The 22,640-nt window shown below is 44.0% G+C and overlaps 2 protein-coding genes across 6 annotated transcripts in view; both read right to left on the bottom strand.

Annotated features, from left to right (window-relative positions):
• Positions 1 to 62: 62 nt before the first annotated feature.
• serpinc1 (serpin peptidase inhibitor, clade C (antithrombin), member 1) lies at positions 63 to 6,096 on the bottom strand. Its single transcript, XM_035415429.1, has 8 exons — positions 5,974 to 6,096; positions 4,754 to 5,117; positions 2,955 to 3,170; positions 2,252 to 2,389; positions 1,810 to 2,028; positions 1,404 to 1,578; positions 645 to 709; positions 63 to 411 (listed from the first exon to the last, which is right to left on the bottom strand). The coding sequence occupies exons 2-8, from the start codon at positions 5,114 to 5,116 to the stop codon at positions 232 to 234; spliced, it is 1,356 nt and encodes a 451-aa protein (XP_035271320.1). The 5' UTR covers position 5,117; positions 5,974 to 6,096; the 3' UTR covers positions 63 to 231.
• A 510-nt stretch (positions 6,097 to 6,606) lies between these two features.
• rc3h1a (ring finger and CCCH-type domains 1a) overlaps positions 6,607 to 22,640 on the bottom strand; it is a 32,333-nt gene continuing 16,299 nt past the window's right edge. For 3 of the 5 annotated variants that reach the window (XM_035415422.1, XM_035415426.1, XM_035415423.1), the window contains 9 exons: positions 22,164 to 22,582; positions 21,378 to 21,530; positions 20,969 to 21,127; positions 17,875 to 18,094; positions 17,650 to 17,740; positions 17,415 to 17,511; positions 16,614 to 16,775; positions 14,575 to 14,672; positions 6,607 to 14,026 (listed from right to left, as the gene is read on the bottom strand). In XM_035415422.1, coding sequence (XP_035271313.1) covers positions 13,870 to 14,026; positions 14,575 to 14,672; positions 16,614 to 16,775; positions 17,415 to 17,511; positions 17,650 to 17,740; positions 17,875 to 18,094; positions 20,969 to 21,127; positions 21,378 to 21,530; positions 22,164 to 22,582 — 1,556 coding nt within the window. In that variant the 3' untranslated portion in view covers positions 6,607 to 13,869. The remainder of the gene's footprint in view (positions 14,027 to 14,574; positions 14,673 to 16,613; positions 16,776 to 17,414; positions 17,512 to 17,649; positions 17,741 to 17,874; positions 18,095 to 20,968; positions 21,128 to 21,377; positions 21,531 to 22,163; positions 22,583 to 22,640) is intronic. The other 2 variants (XM_035415424.1, XM_035415427.1) reach the window with 1 other exon arrangement.

Here is a 22,640-nt window from a genome sequence, read left to right as displayed (position 1 = left end):
AAATATATTTCATTTAGAAGCGCTTCGGTGTCCGCCGTGACATGGAAGAAGAAATAAACGCGTTTCTTTTTGTGTTCATTTATTTTGGAGGAGAAATAAAGAGCAAAGCACAGACTATAACACATTTCACTTTCTTCGGTGGCTATAAAATACAGGAGGACCGCGTTCTGTTCGAAGAGCGGCGTCGGCGGCTCCGCGCTCTGGGCACAGGTGTCGCCGCAGCGCAGGTCCCTAGCTTTTGGAGCAGGGGTCGGCCACGTGGCCCATGAACACCACGGTGTTGATGGTGGCTTCTCGGATGAGCAGCAGGAAGGGACGGTTGGCGATGAAGCGTTCGCGATTGAGATTGATGGAGCGGCCGATGGCCACCACAGCTGTCACCGCCGCCGCCTCGCTGCCTTCCTCGTTCACCTGCGCATGAATGCGAGCAGTGAAAGCTGAGTGTACCGCAAACAAACAGCCTGACAACAGTCATTGTCAGTGCGCTACCTTTGTGGTGAACAAGTATTATGTCCATATATATATATATATGTGCAGTTGAAGAGTGGAACTTCCTCCCCTGGAGTCTATACCAGTAACATTGTTGATCTGTTAAATGTGCATTTGCTCTCTGCACACACACACACACACCATCTCAAACATACCTCTAAGAAGGCTTTGTGGTAGGCTTCTGAAATGTACAGGTTATTCCCCTCGTCTTCAACCATCCCTGAAAATGACACCAGAAGAAATGTAAATACTGTTTCTAAATTAATAGTGGCATCCAGGTTTAGTCATAACTTACCTTACTTTACCTTACCTTACCATACCCATACCCATACGTCAAACAGTTGACTGAACAGGAGACATTCAAATGTACTATTTTTTTTTCATGAATAAATGAGATGAATATTTTTATACAGCAGTATACAAAGCAACATCATGTTAAAAAAAAAATTAAAAAAAAACTAATTGACTTGCACACTTTCCGTCCTTATTCTGGGAGTCCTTTTTACCATGGATGACAGCTCTGAAATGGGATTGTCACTTCCACTTCCATAACTATTTTTATTTTTTTTGCTTGTGAACTGATTTCGTGAATTTGAAAGGCAAATACCCTATCTGATTCAGGTCTTAATTAATTAACATTCATTTTTTCAGAAAGGTCCAGAAAATGTTTCTGTGCTTCAAATACATGATATTTGTATTTGAATACTATGGCATTTGAATACTGAAGGACAATAACTGAAGCATGGAACTAGTCCATGATTCTTCAGCTGTTAGTAATTGAACAGGGTCATTGCAGTCATATAAGGTGAAGAGACAAATATGACAATACAGGGTATATAGAATGGTATGAACTCTACAGTCTATTATTGCTTTCTCCAGAGGGTGCTGGAGAGATGGATACTCTGTCACAGTACCTGGCAGTCTGGCCTTGTGTGAGTCAAAGAGGTCCTCCAGTCCCAAGGCCTGCAGTTTGTCCTTCAGACTGAAGCTGTCCTCAATGTGAAACCTGGGCATCTGCACAGCCACCGTGGTCTCCTTCATGGCATCCAGCCAACCAGTCAGCTTCTTCAGCTCAAGAGACTCCTCCACCTCAACACAAATGTACATTCTTCATTTAAATACAGTCACTGCACAATATAAATGCATTTACACTCATTCAAACTCAAGCAATGTAAGGAAATCAGTGTACCTACAAATGACTTATAAAGGATTACAGTTACTCCTTTATACAGTTTATACAGTTAATACAATTCAGGCATGAGGAAAAATTAATTGGTAAACAGCATTAACAAAGGCAATGGCAACTGTGCTTGTACCAACCTCAGACAGAGGTGTCCCTTTAAAAGGTAGGATCAGCACCATTGTGATATCTTCACCCCTATATGGCAGCTCCAGCACCTGGACCTTGTCATTACTGAAGGTCCCATAGCGGAATTTGGTTTCCTGATACATCATGGACACTGTGCAAGTCTTGGAATCACTGAGGAAGAAATCATCATTGAAGACATCTTCCTTATCAAACTTATTTTTCCACTGGCCCTGTCAGAGAACAAGCAGAACACAAAGACATACTGAGCAAAAGAGATGAGGGCCAAGAGGTCAGTAGGCAACAGACAAATAAAAAATGGTAATCAAAGTGTCCGGCAACATACGCAAAATACACAATCTGTACCAAAGAATCGAACAAGAGGCATTTTGCCCTTTAATGCTGCAGAACATAGGTTACCATGGGCCCAGCTCACTTCGCCTGATCCACGCTCACCTTAAAATAAATGGTGTTAACCAGAACCAGCATTGTGTTGCTGTTTAGCACTCCATCTGGTAGTGTTTCCTGAATCCTGTTCTCTGTCTTGTTGGCGACCCACTCATTGATAATCTTCCGTGACTCGTCTGGCTTCTCCTGTAAGATAGGAATACTTATGCAAATGTTATATTTCAGTTTTTTATTTTTAATAAATTTGCTAAAATTTCTAAAAACCTGTTTTCGCTTTGTCATTATGGGGTAATGTGTGTAGATTGATGAGAATAAAAATGAATTTAATCCAATTTATAATAAGGCTGTAACGTAACAAAATGTGGAAAAAGTGAAGGGGTCTGAATACTTTCTGAAGGCACTGTATAAAATGTCTTTCTTTGACTCAACTCAAAGATAGCTTGGCTGTAGTGGCGTGGGTGTGGGCTGCAGTGTAAAAAGAAGCAGGCTACACCATGTGTTTCAGAGGAGAACGTTGGATGCCTTCCCTCTCCTGAAGCAGTAATGGAGATGCATGAACGTGGCATCAAATAGTTAATTAGATATTACAAATTAGGGTGGGAATTGGATATGTTGGGTGCCAAATTTATAAAAAAATAAAAAAATAAAATAAATCAATTTAAATTTAAATAGAAGGACAGGGAAAATCTGGATCTTATGATTTTTCATGCACACAGCAGCCATCAAGAAAATGTGAGAAAACAGGAGTGACCTTGAAATTGAGTGGCATCATTTTGGCTCCATATACGAGTTCACTGATTTGTTGGTACATCTCATTGAATGCCAGGGATTTCTCTCCAAACAGACGGTTAGCCAACATCAGGTCCGTCGTCTGATCTTTCTTGCGGTACAGCCGGCAGTTCAGCTTGGCGAAGAAAAAGTGAACTTGGTCCGATGTTTTCTCCTTGATTGTGTCAAACTCAAACACCTGGGGGTGAGGGGAGTGATACAGAGGTCAGTCTGAAATAAGTGAGATGATAAAGGCTGTTCATTTTGTGTTCTGGTCACTTCCGTTGGTATCACACATTCAAATGTAAATGTTGCACAAGCGCGTACCAACACACGCAGTACCTTCAAAAAGTATGATAATGGTAGATTGAAATTACTTATTTTAGCTAAATTTGGATTTGAGATCAAAAGATGAATATGGTACAAAAGTACAGACAATCAGCTTTTCTTTATGGCATTTACATGTTTCATCATTTTACAGAAACAGCTGTTTTGTGTCAAGTCGCCATCTTCAGCTGTGCAAAATTATGTTCATGGATGAACCTAGAAGTAAATCAAAGCAATTCAGTCTGATATCTGGTTGCATAGCCCTTACAGTAAATGCAATAATTGCATCAAGTCTATGACCCATTCACCTCACCAAAAGTTTGGTGTCTTCTTTAGAAATAGCTTTCAGCTGATCTTTGTCTTCAGTCTCCTCTTCAGTAAGTATAATGCATGCTCGATTGGTCTTTTCCCATTGATGAATGCTCTGGTTGCATAGGCAATGTGTTTGGGGTCACATTGTCTTGCTGCAGGATGAAGTACCAACTGAAGAAGTTGGAGGAACTTCTTTGTACATAGCCAGGCAAAATCTGTCTGTACACTTTTGAATTCATCCTAATGCTGCCAGTCTTTGTCACATCATCAGTGAGCCTGTTCCAAAGCAGTCATACCTCATCCATACTTCACAGATGAGGGGAATGCTTTGGAAAAAGAGTTGTTCCTCTTTTTGTTTTTTCCTCCACACTTGTGGTTTTCCATTGCTTTGGCAAAGGTTTATTTTAGTCTCAACTGGCCATTAAACTTTGTTCCAGAACTCTTCTGGCTTGTCTCTGTATTTTTTGGCAAATTCTAATCTGGCCTTTTCTTGATTCTTGCTGCTAATGGGAGGTTTGCATCTTGCAGTGAAGCCTGTATAATTCTGCTCTCGAAGCCTTCTGCATACAATGACCTGTGATATTTTCACCCCTGCCCTCTGAAGACTGCTGGTGCTGTCACTGGCCATTGTTGTAGGGTTTTTCTTAAGATTTGTGTCATCAACTGTAGTTGTCTTCCTTGGCTGACTAGTACAGTGTTTCTTTCTTTCCAAACTACTGTACTTGAAAAACCCAGTATCTGTGTGTCGTTATTCAGCCATAGTTATTTCTCTGGTCTTCATGATGGCTTGAAATACAATCTCCATTGATGAAAACAAAGGTTAAAACTAAGACTAGACACACTGGTCTTATGGGAAGTCAATACAAAAGCAGTAAACACCTGTCAGTATTCCATTAATTTTGCACAGCTGAAAACGGGTTGACTCAACACAGCCTTATCTGTAAAATGGTAAAACATACTTTTCTCTCCAGTTTATCTTTTAATCTCAAATCCAAATGGCTCAAGTATGTAGCAAAAACAACAAATGTAATCTACCATTACCATACTTTTGGAGGTCAGGGTATAAATCATATACAATTGGGTAGTTTAAGATGACAACCAGCTGAGATTTTCAGTGCTGTTGCCATGTAATGGGCCCCTCACGTTCATGATCTGTGCCAGTGTGTTATTGCAGGCACCCAGCTTGGTCATGGCAAAGGCAGTGGAGATACTGATGGGGGACATGAAGATGTTGGAGGTGGGGGCCTTCTCCTTGGCCAGGTGTTTATAGAGCGACAGGGCAAAGCGGCTGTTGGCCTTTGACAGTTCCCACACTCTGGGGTTTGTGTTTTCTGGAATCTTCTCCGGCTCCGGCTCCACTTCCGCGGCGTCCTGCTCAGGGCTGCGGTAGATGCACATGGGCTCTAAGGGCAGGTCTTTAGGCTTGGCACTGCAGATGTCATAGGCAGCCAGGGCAGCCGAGAGCAGAGACAATAGCCAGAGGGACTGCACGCAGAGAGAACCCATCCTACAGGATCAACAAGGTTTTCTGTTTATTTTTTAACCAATCCTATGACCAAGGAATAATGATATTTTGACAATTTTACCCATCAAACACATTAAGTTACTTTGATGTAAAAAAAAAAAAAAAAAAAAAATGAAGAAATACTCCTTCAGGATTTCATGAATGATGCACAAATTCATCTCAAGTCCTTCAGTGTGAATAGCCAACTAAGCAATTTAAACAATCACAATTTATTCAATACTAAATACGTAATAACAGATACATTAAAGGGTAGATTAATTTTCCGGGAATAACTCTTGCTGGAACCACGATTGGTTGCAAGACATTTAAAGAGAAACTGCACTTTCCGACAAACAGTAGAAGTCTAAAAGCAGTAAGACCCTCTTACTCAGTTATGCACTTAAATAGGGAGGAAATGAGTTTGCTCAAATTCGGTATACCAACCCTTGTTAATTCCTCAGTGTTATGAGCGTAAATTTGCTGCATCACAACTGTCCAAACTTGTCAAATGGAAATGTAACAGAACCATCTGACAGGGCACAAATTACGCAATACAAAAATGAATTCTGCAATGGAATATAAAGAGCTTACAACCTGGACTGTAATACCTGATATAAGCAGAGATATGATTAATCTTACCATTGACATAGTTTAGCTATATTTTTATGAGGAAATGACATTGGTTTACATTAATTTAACACTTATAAAACAAATGAAACACCACATTAACCAAAGCTTAATTTCAGGCTCTGCAATACTTCCGAATTGCCAAAAAATATAGTTTGACAAATTTGGCACGTGTTTCCATCCCCATTCTGGGTTGAAATTTGTTTTAAATAAAACTAAAATGCTACCTTACCTGTATCGAAGCTCCCTCAATAATCACCTGATGTGGAGCAGAGTCAGAACAGAGTAAGGGCTATCAGTGTAGGTACAAAGGCACCCCCTAAGGGGGGGGGGGGGGGGGGGGCACGGGTGTCAGTGTCCTGCAGGTCATCTTGGATATTGTGAACAGGAAAATTTGCTCAGATCAACCTTTGAGCTATTGACTGGTTCAGATCACTAAACATCACAGAGGAACAAATGGTGGTTCTTTTGATTCTCAAACTCCTTGAGGTCATTTCATATTTTCAAAACACAAAAACATATGACATTTCAGATACTTCAGAATTTGTGCCAGATTCGTCAAAAGCACCATAAGCTTTCTTATGTTGTGGTGATACCGCACAAACACATTTCTTCAAAACAAATGGAGGGTTTTCCTTAAAGCTACTTAAGACTAAATTATTTGAAAACCCTGGGGACATTCACTTACTGCAAGTTACCATCTGCAAGACTAGAGTACCCAAAATAGATATGCAACTTACAATTTTAGATTATCATCAAGGAAATATAGGATCTTGGGTAAATGTGTGCCCTATCATAGCAAGTTACTGTAATGGACACTCTGCTGACCTGTAGTCTGTGTGTGAAAATAAAACAAGAACAAAGGTAAATTTACAATATTATTTAATCACAGTCCCTGCCAGTAAAGAATCACTGTTGCACATAAGTTACATTTTTTTTTTTTAATTCACAGGTTTTTTTTTTGTTTTTATATTTTCTTCAAACTTCCAGTTAGTTATCCCCTCCCGTCTCAAGGAAACAAAACAAAAAGAAGCAGATTGTATTATACAAAAATGCAAACCCATTTCACACAGTGAATTCTGTTACAACAAAAAAAGGTATAATAACAGCTACATCCACATTGGAGAAATATAATTCTAAACATTCCTTAATGGAGTATAATATAAAAACAAACAAATTTCTTTTTCTTGTTGAAGTTAAACTTGTACCTTAATTTAAGCAATCTTTTACAAGACAAACTTGGGAGTAATCATCAAAAGCAATTACACTTCCCAATGTTAGGAATAAAATTAAAAAATAATGCAAAGACAGCCTGATCTTGTTACAATTAATTCCATTTGTATAGGCAATGAGCGCTCAGATTGAACGAGAGAGAGAGAGAGAGAGAGAGAGAGAGAGAGAGAGAGAGAAAAAGGAGCGAACAACACTCCCATTGGGACGCCTATTCACACAGAAAATCAACTCCTAGTGGCTTTCCTATAGCTACAAGCTAAAACACTAGCGCCTGTGTGCACGCACGTACGCGAGCACGTTACTGGTTTGTCCATTCCTTCGCTATGTTCTGTTTTACAGCTGGCCAGAGGCATTCCGCTCTCAATAGTGAATGTTTTAGTACTGGGCGTGAATACAGCAAGACTGATACAGTGACCAATCTCACAGATATCCAAACTACAAGCTTGAGCTAATTGATGATACATCAAGATCAGCAATCAGTACACCTTCCCACTGCAAGCAGATCAGATTAAATACTCTGTAAATCCATTCCCAGGTAGATTCCAATGACACAGTACCTCTAAGGTCACACTGCTTTGTGTACACACTATCAATGCATGCAAAAACTATTGGAAATAATCCTCACACACTGCTTTCCAGTCCACTGTGTCATTCTTCAGGAAAATAATAATTCAGGGAAAATGGCATAACTGTGTATCAAAGCAGTATATCCATTTCTGTAAGAAATTCTATAAAAGAAAACCTAATGTGATCAATGACTCCCAATGAGAGTAAAATATCTACTTAACATGTGCTTATCTCAACAAATAATGCAAATATAGTAAAAATGTGGAGGACTAGCAACGGGTAAACAGATTAACTGAAGATGACAATCAATGTGACGGTTTAACAATCTTCATAGAGGAAAGGTAAAATATTCAGTTTTTGTTACTTGACTACATTTCCTTTAGCAATTTAATACCAATAGTTAACATTTCCTACACGGTCAGTTCCAAGTCAGTATTTTGTGAATCTAATTGCTCAGTGTTGTATGCTCAAACATAGCTGTCATTTGAATAAATATGAAAACACCACTGCAGATATCTGGGACAGATTTAAGACCAACTGAACAATGGAGCTCCATGGTGTTGGGTTTGGGCAGGCTTTGCATTGACCAGACTTGTAAACAGATTTAATTTTACAACAGATTTAAGAAATCTATTGAACAATGGTTTTCCTCCTCTCTAAACAATTACTGTTTACCCAAAGCTCACCCAACTCCACACACTAATCTTAAATAAGAATCTTCACTCCATGACTCAACTGCAAGCTCAAAGAAAAACAAATGTGAATATGTCAACATGCCCCCCCACCCCCCTCGCCCCCCACTTACGCTACGGTGAGCTTTATTACCCGAAACACACACCAATCAATACTGCACAACAACGAAACATGCCAAACTAAAGATTTTCTTCCCCAATTAAAGTTTTTTTTCTTCTTCTTTTTGAACAGACACAAAATGGTTAAGTAAACAAAGGTTATAATTTCTGGCACTGAACGCCTTTGTCTCAGAAAGGACAAGCGATACTCAGCTCTGCATTGGCAACCAGTTAACTGACAGATGTTTGCATTACTGATTCTGTAGAGATCATTTAATATAAATGCTGACTCTGAATGAGTGGATTAATAGTTGCACATTATGGTACTATTTACAGGCGAGTGCGTGCCCAAAGCTTAAATATAGTCAGGAGCCTGCTGAAAGGCACTCCGAAGGATGGGACCGACTGACTGACTGCTCCGGAGATCTGAATGACCGCACCGTCCAGAGCATTCCTATGCAAGGCAGAACCTCAGCCAGTTCATTCAAACCCTGCTCCCATTTCGAAAAAAATCAAGCAAAAAAAAGCCATGGGGCATGTGTGCAATACATTACTCCACATGGGCTTCATCAATGCTTGGCCAAGATGAGCACGAAAACCTTTGCAATAGGAAAGATAGAACCGTAGCATTACTTAACGCAGACCAAGTCATCCCAAGACAGAGCCAGCTAAGGGTATGGAGAATTATTTTCTTCTTTTTTTTTGTGTGCTCATTTCGATTGATGGTAAATGAAACACCAGATAATTACAGGAGTGGTTCCGAGACAGAAACCACTAATACGTATGATATGGAGCCAATAGACCTTGGCTCAATGCTACACACCACTTTAAAGATGTTACATTTTTTTATTTAGAAGGCGTGCCTTTCATCTACTTCTCTATGTCTAAGCTAGGCTCGTTCTTATCCAATCTTGACGATTGCTTAAATGTCAAAAGCTCTTTCCCAAGCAATAGTAACAACGATAATCATAACAACAACAATAGTAATAATAATTGTAATGTTACACATAGATTATACTTAAAAAGAAATCCCACCAAAATTGGTGCTTTAAGATTGTAGACTGTCTCAAGAGACCAGTATATGTCGGTCTACAAAATAGTAACAAACACGTCAAAGAGAAGCATCACCGGAGAAGACATGTACCAAGAACGTACATTATTAGTTCCACCTGTCCGATTCATCAATGGAGAGCCCGGTCACGTGAAAGCCGTCCGAAGACACGGGAGATCTAGATCTCAGAGACGCAGGAGTCTGATCCTACCCTCCGGGGGAGCTTGTCTCTTCCGTTTTGGTAATGCTACACCGACTACACTCCAGTGTCTTCAGAAGCTTGGCAATTTCTGGCTGTAAGTGCCAATGTAAAGCAAGTGTCAGCCTGCATCCAGGAGGGCAACAGTTTCTCAGGAAACCCTTGGTCAGTGAATCTGTGCACGTCCATTACCTGATTAACTACAACAATTTGTCAACGAGTCAGATTGGTTTAATGTTTTGACACAGCCAGGGAACCTATCGCTGTGCAGATTATTTGCTTGGAGGCCAAATTACTGTGAATTACTGTGCATGAACACGAGGACTGGGAATCACTGCCCTATAAATAACTTAGAGAAGTGATGTTCAGCCATCTGAGTATTTAAAAAAACAGGCCACTCCCACACTTGCCACACAAACGTCATGTAATCAGTAAATTCAATAATGAAAAACAGGGTCAGTGTGAGCGCTACATTTAACATCAAAGTGTCAAGCATGTCGGCCAACATCTGCTTTACAAGAAAGTAGCTGATCGCTCGGCCATTTCAGCAGCCGCTGAGACGGGTCTGTAATGCACTCACACGGTTTTACAGTAATTCAAAGACTTTGCTTCAATCTCAAGTTGCTGCAAGGCAATCCGGATGCAAAGAGAGTGGACAGAATCGGTTTACGCCAGTGCTACGAATGTCCGCGGATCAAACAAAAGGAACTCCATTACCCAGCTGCCATTAGCAACTGTGTGCACTGCTGTGAGAACTGCTGCATTCAGTGGCTACATGCAGCCTTCCAGACGGCTTCCATGGAAACACATGGTAGGCAGTCTAGACTTTAACTAAGGCTCCATTTCACTGCAATGCCAGCCTTGTGACACAATCCAATTCCAACGACAGCTTGTAAATCACACTGAAGTCAGAATGAACTTTTACTCAACCTCGATGAGGAAGCGAGAAATAAACAGAGTCACAGAAATTAATATTGCAATGCTACTTGTCAAAATGACCCGTTAATGGATCAGGTAAGCATCCAGTCGACATAACATTACTCGGGACACATAGTTGTAACTTAGCACATACACAAATGAGAAATCACGCGGTGGTTACAAACTCCAGCTTGGCATTCAACCTGCAGTGCCCGCAACTATGTTTGGTTATTCTGAATACCCAAGTGAAAATGACTATGTCAACAACAGGGAAATGTATGAGCATTACTATGCAGCCAGGTTTCTATTTAGATTTAACAGTCATATTTTTGATAATATTGCTATCTCACCAACACAGATATCGAATGCCTTCATATCCTGCTTTAGAAGGTAGACATTAGGTCACTGATAAGATTACTGAGCTCAAAAGGTAGCTACATATGGACAGGATTGAAGGACACAGCAGATGGGTGGGTCGGAGGGGGGGGGGGGGTCATCTGTTTAAAATCAGATCAAATTTCAAACAGGCAGGAGGGTATTATATTCAATCTCTAGAGACCACTGGTCCACCAGGACCTTAAATTGCGTTTTTGAAGTTTCAATAAAATGACTGCGTCTCAAAAGTGAGACATAACTTAAGTGAATACACCTACATACAGCTGAACACTTTTATAAAAATAAGAAAAGCCTTTAGGCGATTCCATCCACCATTGAACATTCAACAATTTCAAAGAAAAGATTAAAGCCACAACTGCTCAAATATGAACCCTTACAGATGTGAGGTGGAAGTGAATATTTTTCCTTTTTGGAAGACCCAAAATCTGTACCTTCGCCAGCTTTCATTAAAACTTAAGACACAACCGATTGGCCTGCCAGTATTATAACCCCACCCTCTTCTCAGCCCCTTGGGGAAATGGTCAACCGAAATATGAATATAGAATAGAAAAAAAAAAAAAAACGTCTTTTCCTGCAACTTCATAGAAGTTAATGAAAAAGAAACCAATAAAATAAAGCTCGGTTCAGTTCACAGCTGTTGGCAAAAAATGTGATCAGAGCATTCTGAGGGCATTCTAACAAAGTAAGAGTGCAAATGATCAAAGTGCTGACGCCAGCCATATAAGGAGACTCCTCTCCTGGCCTGCACAGTGCTGTTTTCCTGACAGGATGTGCTGCAAGCAAGAGAACAGAGTGCGTCGGCAAAAACTTGAAGTCTGTGCAAATACCCCAGAGGAAACAAACAAGCTGAATGGCACAGTGTCGCCCTGCTTAAGACGAGCAGGTGTTTTTTTTTTTTTGTGTGCAAAACGTATCAAAACATCTCAATAACAAAATAGCAAAAAACGCATTATAAAAAATACATATTCTTAAAAACAGAATATGTTCAAGAATTGTGTTCTCCCTTTATAAAACAAAAATAGGCATCTGCCTCAGTATGAAACTTTAAAGAATACCCTCAGAATAATAATTTAACTTTATACATCGAGGATTGCGTAAACACATCCACCTCTGTCCTTCGCTCCAACTATGAAGACCTCAGTAATTCTGATCAACACCATGCCAACAGAAGCCTTGGGCTTAAAAAAAAAACAAAAAAAAAAACTTTCCAACTTCCCCTTCCCTGGACTCTTGTTGCGGCTATTAAAAACAAAGTCTGAAATAAAAGCTTGAATTCCAAGCCAAAGCCTGCTTCCCCCCCCTATATCAGCCATGCATGGTAGATCAAATTCAATGTGAAAGAGTAGTTTGCTGTGGCTGGCGTCTGCCTATTTCTCCAGGGGTCTGCTGCCTGAGGAGGCGTGGGGTTCATGGCCTACTGGCAGGCCAGTTGACTCCTGAGGAGCAGTGGGCCATCCAGGCGCATACCATCAGCCTTACGGTCACAGCACACACTAAAGCTGGAAAACACACAGGTTTAAAGAGGTTCACTCCATCAGTGGTACATTTTCACAGCTCGACAGGTCGAGAATTCAAGACCTGATCATTGAGTTTTAAAGGAGCATGAAAAGGTATCATTGATAGTAAACCAACTAAAGACTACACTTAATTTATAAATTGCAATTATGTTGATTAATTACCAAGTTTAAACTGATTCCACAAAATAACTTTAGCAAAAGATTGAAACACTGAGGCAACAAAGACAGTGACGTCTCTGTTGGGGGACTGTAGATACCGTTCGCTGATGGTATGCTCCCTTCAACGGTTGTCTAAAAGGGTCAGGTACAGGGAAAAAAAAAAATCTATTTTCATTAATAATGGATTCATTAGGTCATCTCTACTTAAGTGATGTCAACACAAAAAATGCACTATGAAATGGAAGGTATGATATAAAATGGTATTGGATCATATTGTGAAGTTGTCCATCTGCTTCAGCAAAGTTTGGTAATAAGAAAGGAACTGTAGGCTTACTGATGATCTTAGCGAATACCACTCCTGCGTTTTTTTTTTCCTTGTCAACATTAAATGCGCTACCTCAAACTTCAGCAATCTAGGTCAGGGTCAACACTATGGTCAGTTTATGATGGGCACTGCACAAGGGAAGTTTGCCTACTCAGGAAAAAAAAAATTACTGTTAAGCTTGGTTTATGAAGACAAACAAAAATCTGTGTCTGACATTCCACACAAAAGCCATGTAGGCAGGACTGTAAGGAGACTACTAAATATGCAGCTCTAGCAGAATCCTCTTATAGTAAAAGCTGAACAACATAAGCTGACTGAATTACAGCTGACTCCAAGATGGTAGGTGTGTAATTATTTCACCAGGGAAACTTTATCATTATCGTGTTACTCCTTTTGTTGCAATTCCTGGCTTGTGTGTTATTAAATGCAATGATTGAAAAGAATCCATCTTGTAAAAAAAATCAAATGCCCTGGCACCCAAGGCAATGAGAAGTCATATATTAAGAAAAATAATAAAGTTCATTCACAGAACAAAAAGAGGAGAATATTGAATTCACGGCAGATACTGCTTATTTCTAAATAAAACAAAAAGGTGTATGTGCGCAGGTTGTGTGTGTATGCATGTGTGTCGGGTCTCCAATCGTTTATGCACCCCATCCACATGAGAGAATATCAAAACCGGCAACTTCTCTTATTGGTTGAGCTCCAGCCGTAGCCCTTGCATGCAATGAAGCTAAAGGGGTTGGAAACCGCAAACAGTCTTTATCGAAACTGGAGGCGAGGAAAGGCCCTGGGTCGCCAACCCCCAGCGATGACACGGGCGCAAGTCAGCGTTCTGCCAATGTGGGTGGGGTGCATCAGACCGAGAAGCTGGACGAACTGCATCTATAATTCCCCCCCCCCTCCCTCCCCAGCGTTGGCGAGGGCGGGGTCGCCCTGTTATCGGTGGCGGTGGCGAGGGGGCCCGCGCGCTCAGGAGCAGGGGTGCACCACCCCGTTCTTCTGCAGGTCCGAGCCGCCGGGCCCCAGGTCGGAGGACAGGCTGAGGGAGGACGTCTTGCTGGACAGAGACGCCATGCTGCCGCCGCCGCCGTCCGCCAACATGCCGCTGGAACCGTTCGAGCCCTCACTGGAGACCAACGGAGAGGAGAGACAGAGAGAGGACATCACAGTTCATTACCCATTACAGGACATGCATAATTAATGCATAACTGTACACTGCTTATATAAAACCCCGTTTTGCACATCACAGAACTGGGTACCTGTGGTGTACACCAATTTTTGTTCAGAGAGGTTATTCTGGTGTATATAACCTTTAATAGTGATCTCTGGAAATGTTTTTCGTCAGAGGTGCATTTAAAAGGAAGATAAAACGTGCAGGACTGTTCAACAAATTTATTTTAAAAGGTCAATCTAACCGATGAATGTCAAAACATCAAATCCAGATCAGCATGTAAATTAACAGCTCAATTAAACTCAATTAGTTGAGCTCGGCTGCACTGGAGACTGCATACAAATTGGGCTCCTGGAACCAGCGTTGGCAACAATTATTTTAGCAATGAGGACTGGCCATGCACTTGTATCCATTAGCATAGGAGTGTGACCGCTGGTCTGAGCAAACGGGGACCAGGCAGTGCCCCCCGCCCCCCCCCATGCCCACAGTAGCACAATGCTGACCTGAGCGCTATGGGGTCCTCTCGCTGGACTTTGTGGTCCGGCTGCCCGTTCTCCGCAGCCTTCAGCTTGTATTTCACATCGTGGGCTGCGTGATTCTCCTGCAAGGCGAAGCAATACGTATGTGCAATGAGCATAACAGAGGTCAAAACAAAGACTCGTTCCATTAGAAGAACAAAAAATAAAAATGACTAGGCCTAAATGTTCTAGTGGGCCTTCCTGTATAGTGAGATGAGCACCATCTGATGCATCTCAATGTGCAACTAAGAAACAGGACAAAAAAATCCATTAAAACTCAACAGCCCTTCTGAGGCAGGGGGAGACACAAGTGGTGACTATTGATGGGCATGGAGAGGGAACAACAGGTTTATCTTCACATGATCCTGAAGCACCCGAATCAGCAGGACAGGGGCGGCTGGTTAACCTCTTCCAATGAATTCAGTTATTTCATTTTAAATGTTGCCAACGTGACAGCACTGTGACTGAATGGGGATAATGCAAACGGCACAAAGTGGTTTGACACAGGGCTCTCAACTGAACTTCCCTTTGGACAACATTCATTCCTTAGCCAAAAAATATATTAAACACATCGTAAGGAGTTTGAAAAGACATTTGGTTTTCTTGCAGTAAGAATTTTTGGCAGGAAAAAAACAATTTGCCATCGTTTATAATAATCTGACTAGTAAACACAGCCATGTAATCTCCACTCACAAATGAAAACAGAGGAAAGTCTAACTAAAAATCTATTGGGCGGCTCTGTTGACCAAAACTGGCCAATTATGCGAGGGCTGCACCTGCAAGGCAGGCTGGTGTTGTGTTTGTCCTCTGTGGTTTCCATGAAACGCCCGCTGAAAATCTTGGCCTGACGCCTACACATTTTTTAAGCGGTGTGGAAAAACGGGGCCGTTCTTCTTTAAGAATCTGACCTTGTCGAAACGGCGAGGTTACTGGTTACTGCAGCATTAGTGACGCAACATTATGAAAACACAGGAAATATTGAATTACGCCATTGGTCAATTATTTACTAATAAACCAATTATATATCATCCCCCGGAGGAAGCAATTTGGTAAATTCAGTCAAGTCAAAGATTAACCAAAAAGCCTTTGCTGAAATCTGCCCAAATAAAAAGGAAACATTTAGCATAAAGTTCAGGGCACATGGGTTAATTTTAAGGAACGGGCAGGTAAATGAGGAAAATGTATCCAAAGCAAGGGATTAAAATGCGTTGTTTAGTCTAATTACAGGTAAGAGCATGTACCGATTCTCTTTCTATACAACACTTTCAGAAGAGTCATTTGCACAAAAAAGCAAACATCCATAATTAATTTAGAAAGCGTTTTTATCACAACACCAGAATACCACTGATGTGCCTCCGCTCCAACTCTCTGAGTGACTGCTTAATTGCCAGCAAGTCACCAAGGGCCCGAGAGGATTTTGATATGGACAAACTCGGATGGCGTCTCTCCAGGAAGCAGAACCGGAGCCCTGTAACTGATTCAAACTGTGGCGGCTACGGTTCTAGCGCTATCAGAGGGGAGGCTCGATTTTCCCGCTCATTTCAGCGTCCCGTTAACAGACACCTGCTGGACCTCCAGGACGGCCCGCCCCCGTGGAGGGCCCCCGTGGGGAGGGGCATGCATGCGGCGCTCTGTGTGCAGGCGGACGCGTGCGTCCCATCGGTGACGACTGCGGTGTTATGGCAAAGGAAAGCAGTGGGAGAGGCAGCGCACACCCTACACAGCCCCGGCCATGCAACACAGCAAGCGAGCGCACCCAAGGACCGCACCCAGGGGCGGCACACAGGGGCCGCACCCGGGAACCGCACACAGGGGCTACACCCAGGGACCACACCATCCGGGCCAGAAGCACGCTTCCAAAAGCCCCGCTCTGGATCCAGATTCGCTTCGTCGTTCGTTGTTAGGGGCAGCCCCTGCAAAGGCCCCGCTCTCCCCCACCGTTAACCAGGGATGACGGGGGAGGGAGGGAGGGAGGGAGGGAATGTGGGGATTGGCACTGGCTCCGGCCCCCTCTCCTCACTCACCATGGCCATCTCGCGGGTCCTCTTGCCGATCTCCCTCTCCACGTGGTGCAGCTCCAGGCTCAGCTGCTCGCTGGAGACGTTTCCCGCGGACCACTCGCCGGGCCCCGGGGGGGCGGCCAGGGCGCCGGCGTCCCTCTGCAGCAGCAAGGCGCTGCCGGCGGCCTGCGACAGCGGGGGGGGGGGGCACAGGCGCCCGAGCACAGGGATCAGCTGAGCGCCTCGGTTCGGCACAGGCAACGCAACACAGGGCCCGTCACTGGTGTGAACATTCAACGCGACACGCAACGGGCTTAACGCCCTTTTACACAAGGGGCCAGATGAACTGCAGGGCAGGAGTTACATCCCCACCCGCCCCCTGTGGAAATGGACTAGCGGGAGAAACACCAGCAACGAGGAAGCGTCATCACAACACAGGCCCGCAGGACAAATCCACCAGGCAAAATAAAACGCTTGAGAGGCCCAAGCAATGCACACAGACAGAGCACGTTCCAGCAGGCATTACAACAACAAAGAAATGAAACACAGGCAATTCACTGACTGTGCAAACAGACCATTAAAGTAGTGTACAGAAGAAGTTCAGCCACTACAGTGATTCAGTTACATTGGTGAAATCTCTACTGGTAAATAAATCATGACAACTACCGTTTTCATCATTACTGCAGACTGAATTCCATCAGTCGCCAACACCAAACTCTAGTGAGTGAGATGTTTCCAAGGGTTCTGTCCGTGCATTATGAGAGACAGAACGAGAGTTTGGCGGGAGAGACAGGGGATATACGAGACCGTGTGCACCATGCTCACCTCCATGCCGCGGACGTGGGTCTGTTGGTTGATCTGCTGGTTCACCTGCTGGAGTTCCATCTTCAGCTGCTCCCTGTCCTGGGCTGGGATGGGCAGACTGGAAGAAAGAGGAGAGGAGAGGGTGGAACAAGACCCATTATGTGAGAGAGCCACGTGCCAGAACTACTGAGAAGCACAGAATTAACATAACATCATGGGACTGGAATGAGGAAGACGAAGGAGCTCTGCTCCTTACCGCTCGCTCAAATGTCCCTGAGGCGTCATGTTTTGGTGCTGAGGGTAGGAGGCCCCGCCCCAGCTTCCGTGATTCCCGTACATGTAATCAGCTGTGTGCGGGGCAGACAGACAAAAAAAAAGCAACATTACAAAACAGAGTTTCATTTTCGGCTGCAAAATGAGGCCTCCGCTAAGCAAAGGCACAACTGAACGCCCGCGGGCGGAGCTGGAGGTCATGGGGCACCTGCTACAGTGATGTGTTTGGTGGCAGATCCCTGGGAAGAGGCCATGGCCTGGACCGGCCCGGTGGTTTGGTAGCCGGTCTTGGAGGTGCGGGAAATGGCCCCGAAGCGGGACACGGTGGGCAGGGGCCCGAAGGGGATGATGGGGTCGTCGTCTTTGGCCTCGGCCGACCTGCGCTGCATGTCCACGGCCGGCTCCCGTAAGCCTTTGCTGTCTACATTCTGTGAACGGAGAAAAGTCTCCACTTTACGCGGGTCCTTCCAATGCAAGCTCACCTTCAGGCCACACAATGCATTTCAGCGCTTATCTTTTGAAACACGTTTGCCCAACTATGCACAAATCAACTTTTAAATAAAATGAGCAAACTTAGCTTCTAAATTTAAATGGCAAATGTAGACACGCAGGGCCAACACATACCAACTGACAACAGAAACAATGTCAGATACAGTGTGCTCGCCATTGCAACAAGACTGAAATCAAAGAAAATTCAATAATACTAAGATATTTAAGCAACTGTACACTAAGAAGTTAATAACCAATATAAATTCAATCTTAAACTTAATTTTCATTTCAAGTCAAACTTAACTGCTTTTCATGCACAAGAAATAAACATTAATGCACACACAAAAGCATGTGGACGCCCCTTATAATTAGTGGTTTTGGCTATTTCCACCACACCCACTGGTAACAGGTGCGTAAAATCAAGCACACAGCTGTACAAACTCCATTGACAAACACTGGCGGTAGAATGGGTCATGGGTGACTTTCAACGTGGCACTGTCATAGGATGCCACCTTTCCAACATGTCATTTTCTGCCCTGCTAGAGCTGCCCTAGGTCAACTGTAAGTGCCGTTATTGCGAAGCAGAAACGTACAGGAGCAACAACAGCTCAGCCGTGAAGCGGTAGGCCATACAAGCTAACAAAACGGGACCGCCGAGTGCTGAAGTGTGTAGCGCGTAAAAATCATCTGTCCTCGGTTGATGCACTCACTAGAGTTATAAACAACTCTGGAAACAATGTCAGCACAAGAATCAGTCGTCAAGAGCTTTATGAAATGGGTTTCCGTGGCCGAGCAGCCGTACACAAGCCTAACATTACCATGCGCAATCCCGAGTGTTTGCTGTTTTGGTGTAAAACACACCGCCACTGGACTCTGGAGCAGTGGGAACGCGTTCTCTGGAGCGATGAATCACGCTTCACTATCTGCCAGTTTGACAGACAAGTCCAGGTTTGGCAGAATGCATAGTGCCAACAGTTTGGGAAAGGTGCTTTCCTGTTTCGGTACGACAGTGCCCCCGTGCACAAAGCAAGGGCCATTAAGAAATGGTTTGCTGAGTTTGGTGGAGAAGAACTTGACTGGCCTGCACTGAGCCCTGACCACTACCCCCATCAAACACCTTTGGGATGAATTGGAATGGTGACAGCAAGCCAGGCCTTACGCCCAACCGCACTAATGCTCTTGCGGCAGAACGGAAGCGAATCCCTGCAGCCATGTTCCAAAATCTACTGGAAAGCCTTCCCAGAAGAGTGGAGGCTGTTACAGGGGGGTCCAACTCCATATTAATGCCCATGGTTTTGGAATGAGATGGACAACAAGCACATATGGGTGTGATGTTCATGTGTCCACTTACTTTTGGAAATGTAGCGTATGTATTTCCAGTGCGTAAAATTAAATACCATACGATTTTGTTATGCCTCTCAAAATAACATTTCATCACAAAAATAAAAGAACACGCTTGCTCCAAACCACTGAAAGCAAACGCCTCTTCTGCAAATGCACTTTGCTCAGTCAACAGAGCATAAAGAGAACAAACAAAACCCGGGCGAATGGGAGATAACCTTTTGTCTTCCGTGGAGCGCTCTTCTTATAAGGACAAAGGTCGCCCGGGAGAAAGGCCTAATCGTACAGGACAAACGCAATATCAAGGATCTCCCGTCTTTGAAGTCGCTGGCGTCTGGCTTTGCATAGTGATGCTGGGCATTTCCCTGCACTTATCCCGAGCGCGTTTATTTTTACTTTCGTTCTGGTTAGCTGGCATTTTCTCCGCGTTTGTGTTTGGGAAAGGAACGGGAAGCAATGAACTGGACGCAGGCCGAGGGCCAATATTTACAGTACAGCGCGCAGGTCCTGTATCTTCGCATTGGCCCACCTCCCACGCATGGGGCAACCCGAGTCACTGCTATACGTGCCTTTTCGCAACGCTTTGCACAACCAGCGGTTGCACAAAAATCAAATAACTGAGAATAACAGAGCCTCTTGAGTTTACAATCAAATCTGCCCTCTTAAAACACCTTCGTTCATATAATTTTGCTCTTAAACTCTTCGGGCTGCTTGTTCTGGGACAGCTACAAGTTGCTGCTACTTTTATTTACTCTTTTTTTTTTTTTTTTTTAAACTGAATTCATGGTAGGTTAAAATTACTGTTCCAAATAAATGAATGATAGAAGAAGCAGAGACGTCACAAAACAAATTTAACAAGCTCCTTGAAGCATCCGTGTTCGAAGAGGCCAACAGCACCCTGGTGGTTTTATGTAACACCTGTGATGTTCACATTTTCACAAGGAAATGTACGACCCACAGTAGCCAAGCACAGGGTGTGCAGTTTGACACGTAACAAGGAAACAGATTTTAGTTTCATACCAGCAGGTACTGACTATTGTAAGGAACAATGGTATACATAAAGTCTACTGTCTCACTTAAAAGGAAAGTATTCATTTTCATTATTTATTGTAAATGTGTATTTGTAAAGACACAATAAAACTTGCAACAATGATGATGGAATCTCAGTGGAGTTGAATTATTCCCTCTGTAAGATGGTGTGTTAGAGGCTACCTAGCATGGGTTCTGTCATGGGATCATGATCGCTGCCCCTCATTTTCCCTTTCTGAACCTTAACCAATACATCAGTACGGAACACCTCTGCCTAGATTACACCAATAATTCTATCTACCCCTGGTGCCTTGCCCATTTTTAACTATGATGTTGTCCTGGCATCAAAACATACACATGTAAAAAAAATTCCTTGCCCAAACTAACATTTTTTCACCACAGTTCCATGCAATGCTCTTCAGTACCGTTCATTACCAACTCACCATCATCTCCATGGCACCACCTGCCATGACGTCTTTGGACTTGACTTCCTTGGCCCCAATGTAGGAACTGATGGTGTCACATGACCAGGGGGAGTACTGGCCAGCGTAGTCCGGCTCCCGACACTTCCCGAAGGCTTGAGGGTTCTCTTCCATGTACTGCTTTCAAAAGCAACCACACAACGCGAGAAAAAGAGTGAGAGAAGGCAACGCGACCTTTTACGACGACTCCTCCGGTTTATCACGACAATTTCACAGCAGAGGCAAAACAAATTCAATGCAACGTGAAGCAGAATTGTCGAGGCTGCACGTCGACAAGCTCTCAGCTACAAAAATGCAAGGTGCAGGCACTCCACAAGGTGCTGCTCTGATTGGCTGGTGGCGCTGCACTGTTGCCGGGCAGAACTCTCACCTCTTGCGGGTAGTTGGTGGGGAAAGTGTGGGGCAGGGTAGGCGAGGGGGCGAAGGGCGGGGGAGAGATGACCTTCCTCTCCTCCAGCTGGGCCATGATCTCCTTGCGCCGGCGGTGCAGGTAATCCAGACTGTGCTGGGGGCGACAGGGGTCCTGCGGGACAGAGGAAGGATGCGTAAGCGGGAGAGGGACACCAGTTCACCCAAAAAGGGAACACACTGTGTGGCAGGTAGAGAATTATACCTGCTAATTAAATGCCTTTAATATTATGTACTTTGTAAATATACTTCGTTAGTATGCAATTTTCAGTAATGGGTTGAGAAAGAGGAATCTTTCAGACCTACATCTGAGATGTTTTTTCACACTTTGGAAAAAAAAAAAACGATGACCAATGTCATCACCCAGCCCACTTCCTCATCAACACAAAGCAACATCTCTCACCCAAACTGCCCACATTAAAGCAATAGTGACTTGGCTTCCTGTTTAGATTACTGCTGCAGCTTCACACTTTGCTAAACACACAGAGGTCACACAGCTGCATTACAGTTTACTTTTAATGTGTTAAAAGATTTGGAAAGTTTCAATCCAAACACCTTTTGAACACAACCCAGTAATTATTATGCCTTTAAAATGGCCGCCAGTAACCGGGAGACTAAGACAGGAATTTGGTGGAGTACCTTGTAAAAAGGAGTCACTGGGATGAAGCCTATTTTATTAGCTTATTAATCATTTGCGTGAACTGTGTACGTGCAAACGGATAACACACAGACGCAGAGTTGCGCTCACCCGGGCATATGACCTCATCTGGCTGTGGTGGGGGCCCACAGGGTAGTAGCCTTCTGGGGGGTACCGGTCCCGAGAGGACTCGGACAGGTACGGGGAGCCGGCGGCCGGGGGCGGGGGCGGGGGCGGGACGTCCACGGGCACGGGGCTCATCCTGACCGGCTCGTCCCGCGGCTGGAAGGACTGGGGCGGCGGGCCGGCGTAGGGGGAGTGGCGGCGACCGTCGTAGTGAGGGGGGTACACGTGCTGGGTCATGGCGGAGAACTGGGGGCCGGACTGAGGGGCGGCGTACTGCCGGTCCTGAACGTAGGGGCCGGGGTACGGGTCCTGGTACGGGGGCATGCCCGGCTCGCTGGGGGGAGGGGCGTTACGGATGTAGCGCGGCTGGACGTACTGCGAGGGCTGGTAGGGGTACGGGTTACCTGGGGGGAGGGAGAAAACAATGCCACATTTAAAAACCTTCAAACTAGTACACTGGCA

Source organism: Anguilla anguilla, chromosome 4 (genome assembly GCF_013347855.1).
Source record: "Anguilla anguilla isolate fAngAng1 chromosome 4, fAngAng1.pri, whole genome shotgun sequence".
NCBI lineage: Eukaryota > Metazoa > Chordata > Actinopteri > Anguilliformes > Anguillidae > Anguilla > Anguilla anguilla.
This window is presented reverse-complemented; position numbering and strand designations above follow the sequence as displayed.

Coding starts and splice junctions, on each gene's coding strand:
- serpinc1 (XM_035415429.1), bottom strand. CDS start 5,116: ATGGGTTCTCTCTGCGTGCAGTCCCTCTGGCTATTGTCTCTGCTCTCG. Junction 3,171..4,753: donor CACTGGCACAGATCATGAAC/GTGAGGGGCCCA, acceptor CCTCACCCCCAG/GTGTTTGAGTTTGACACAAT. Junction 1,579..1,809: donor AAGGGACACCTCTGTCTGAG/GTTGGTACAAGC, acceptor ATTTGTGTTGAG/GTGGAGGAGTCTCTTGAGCT.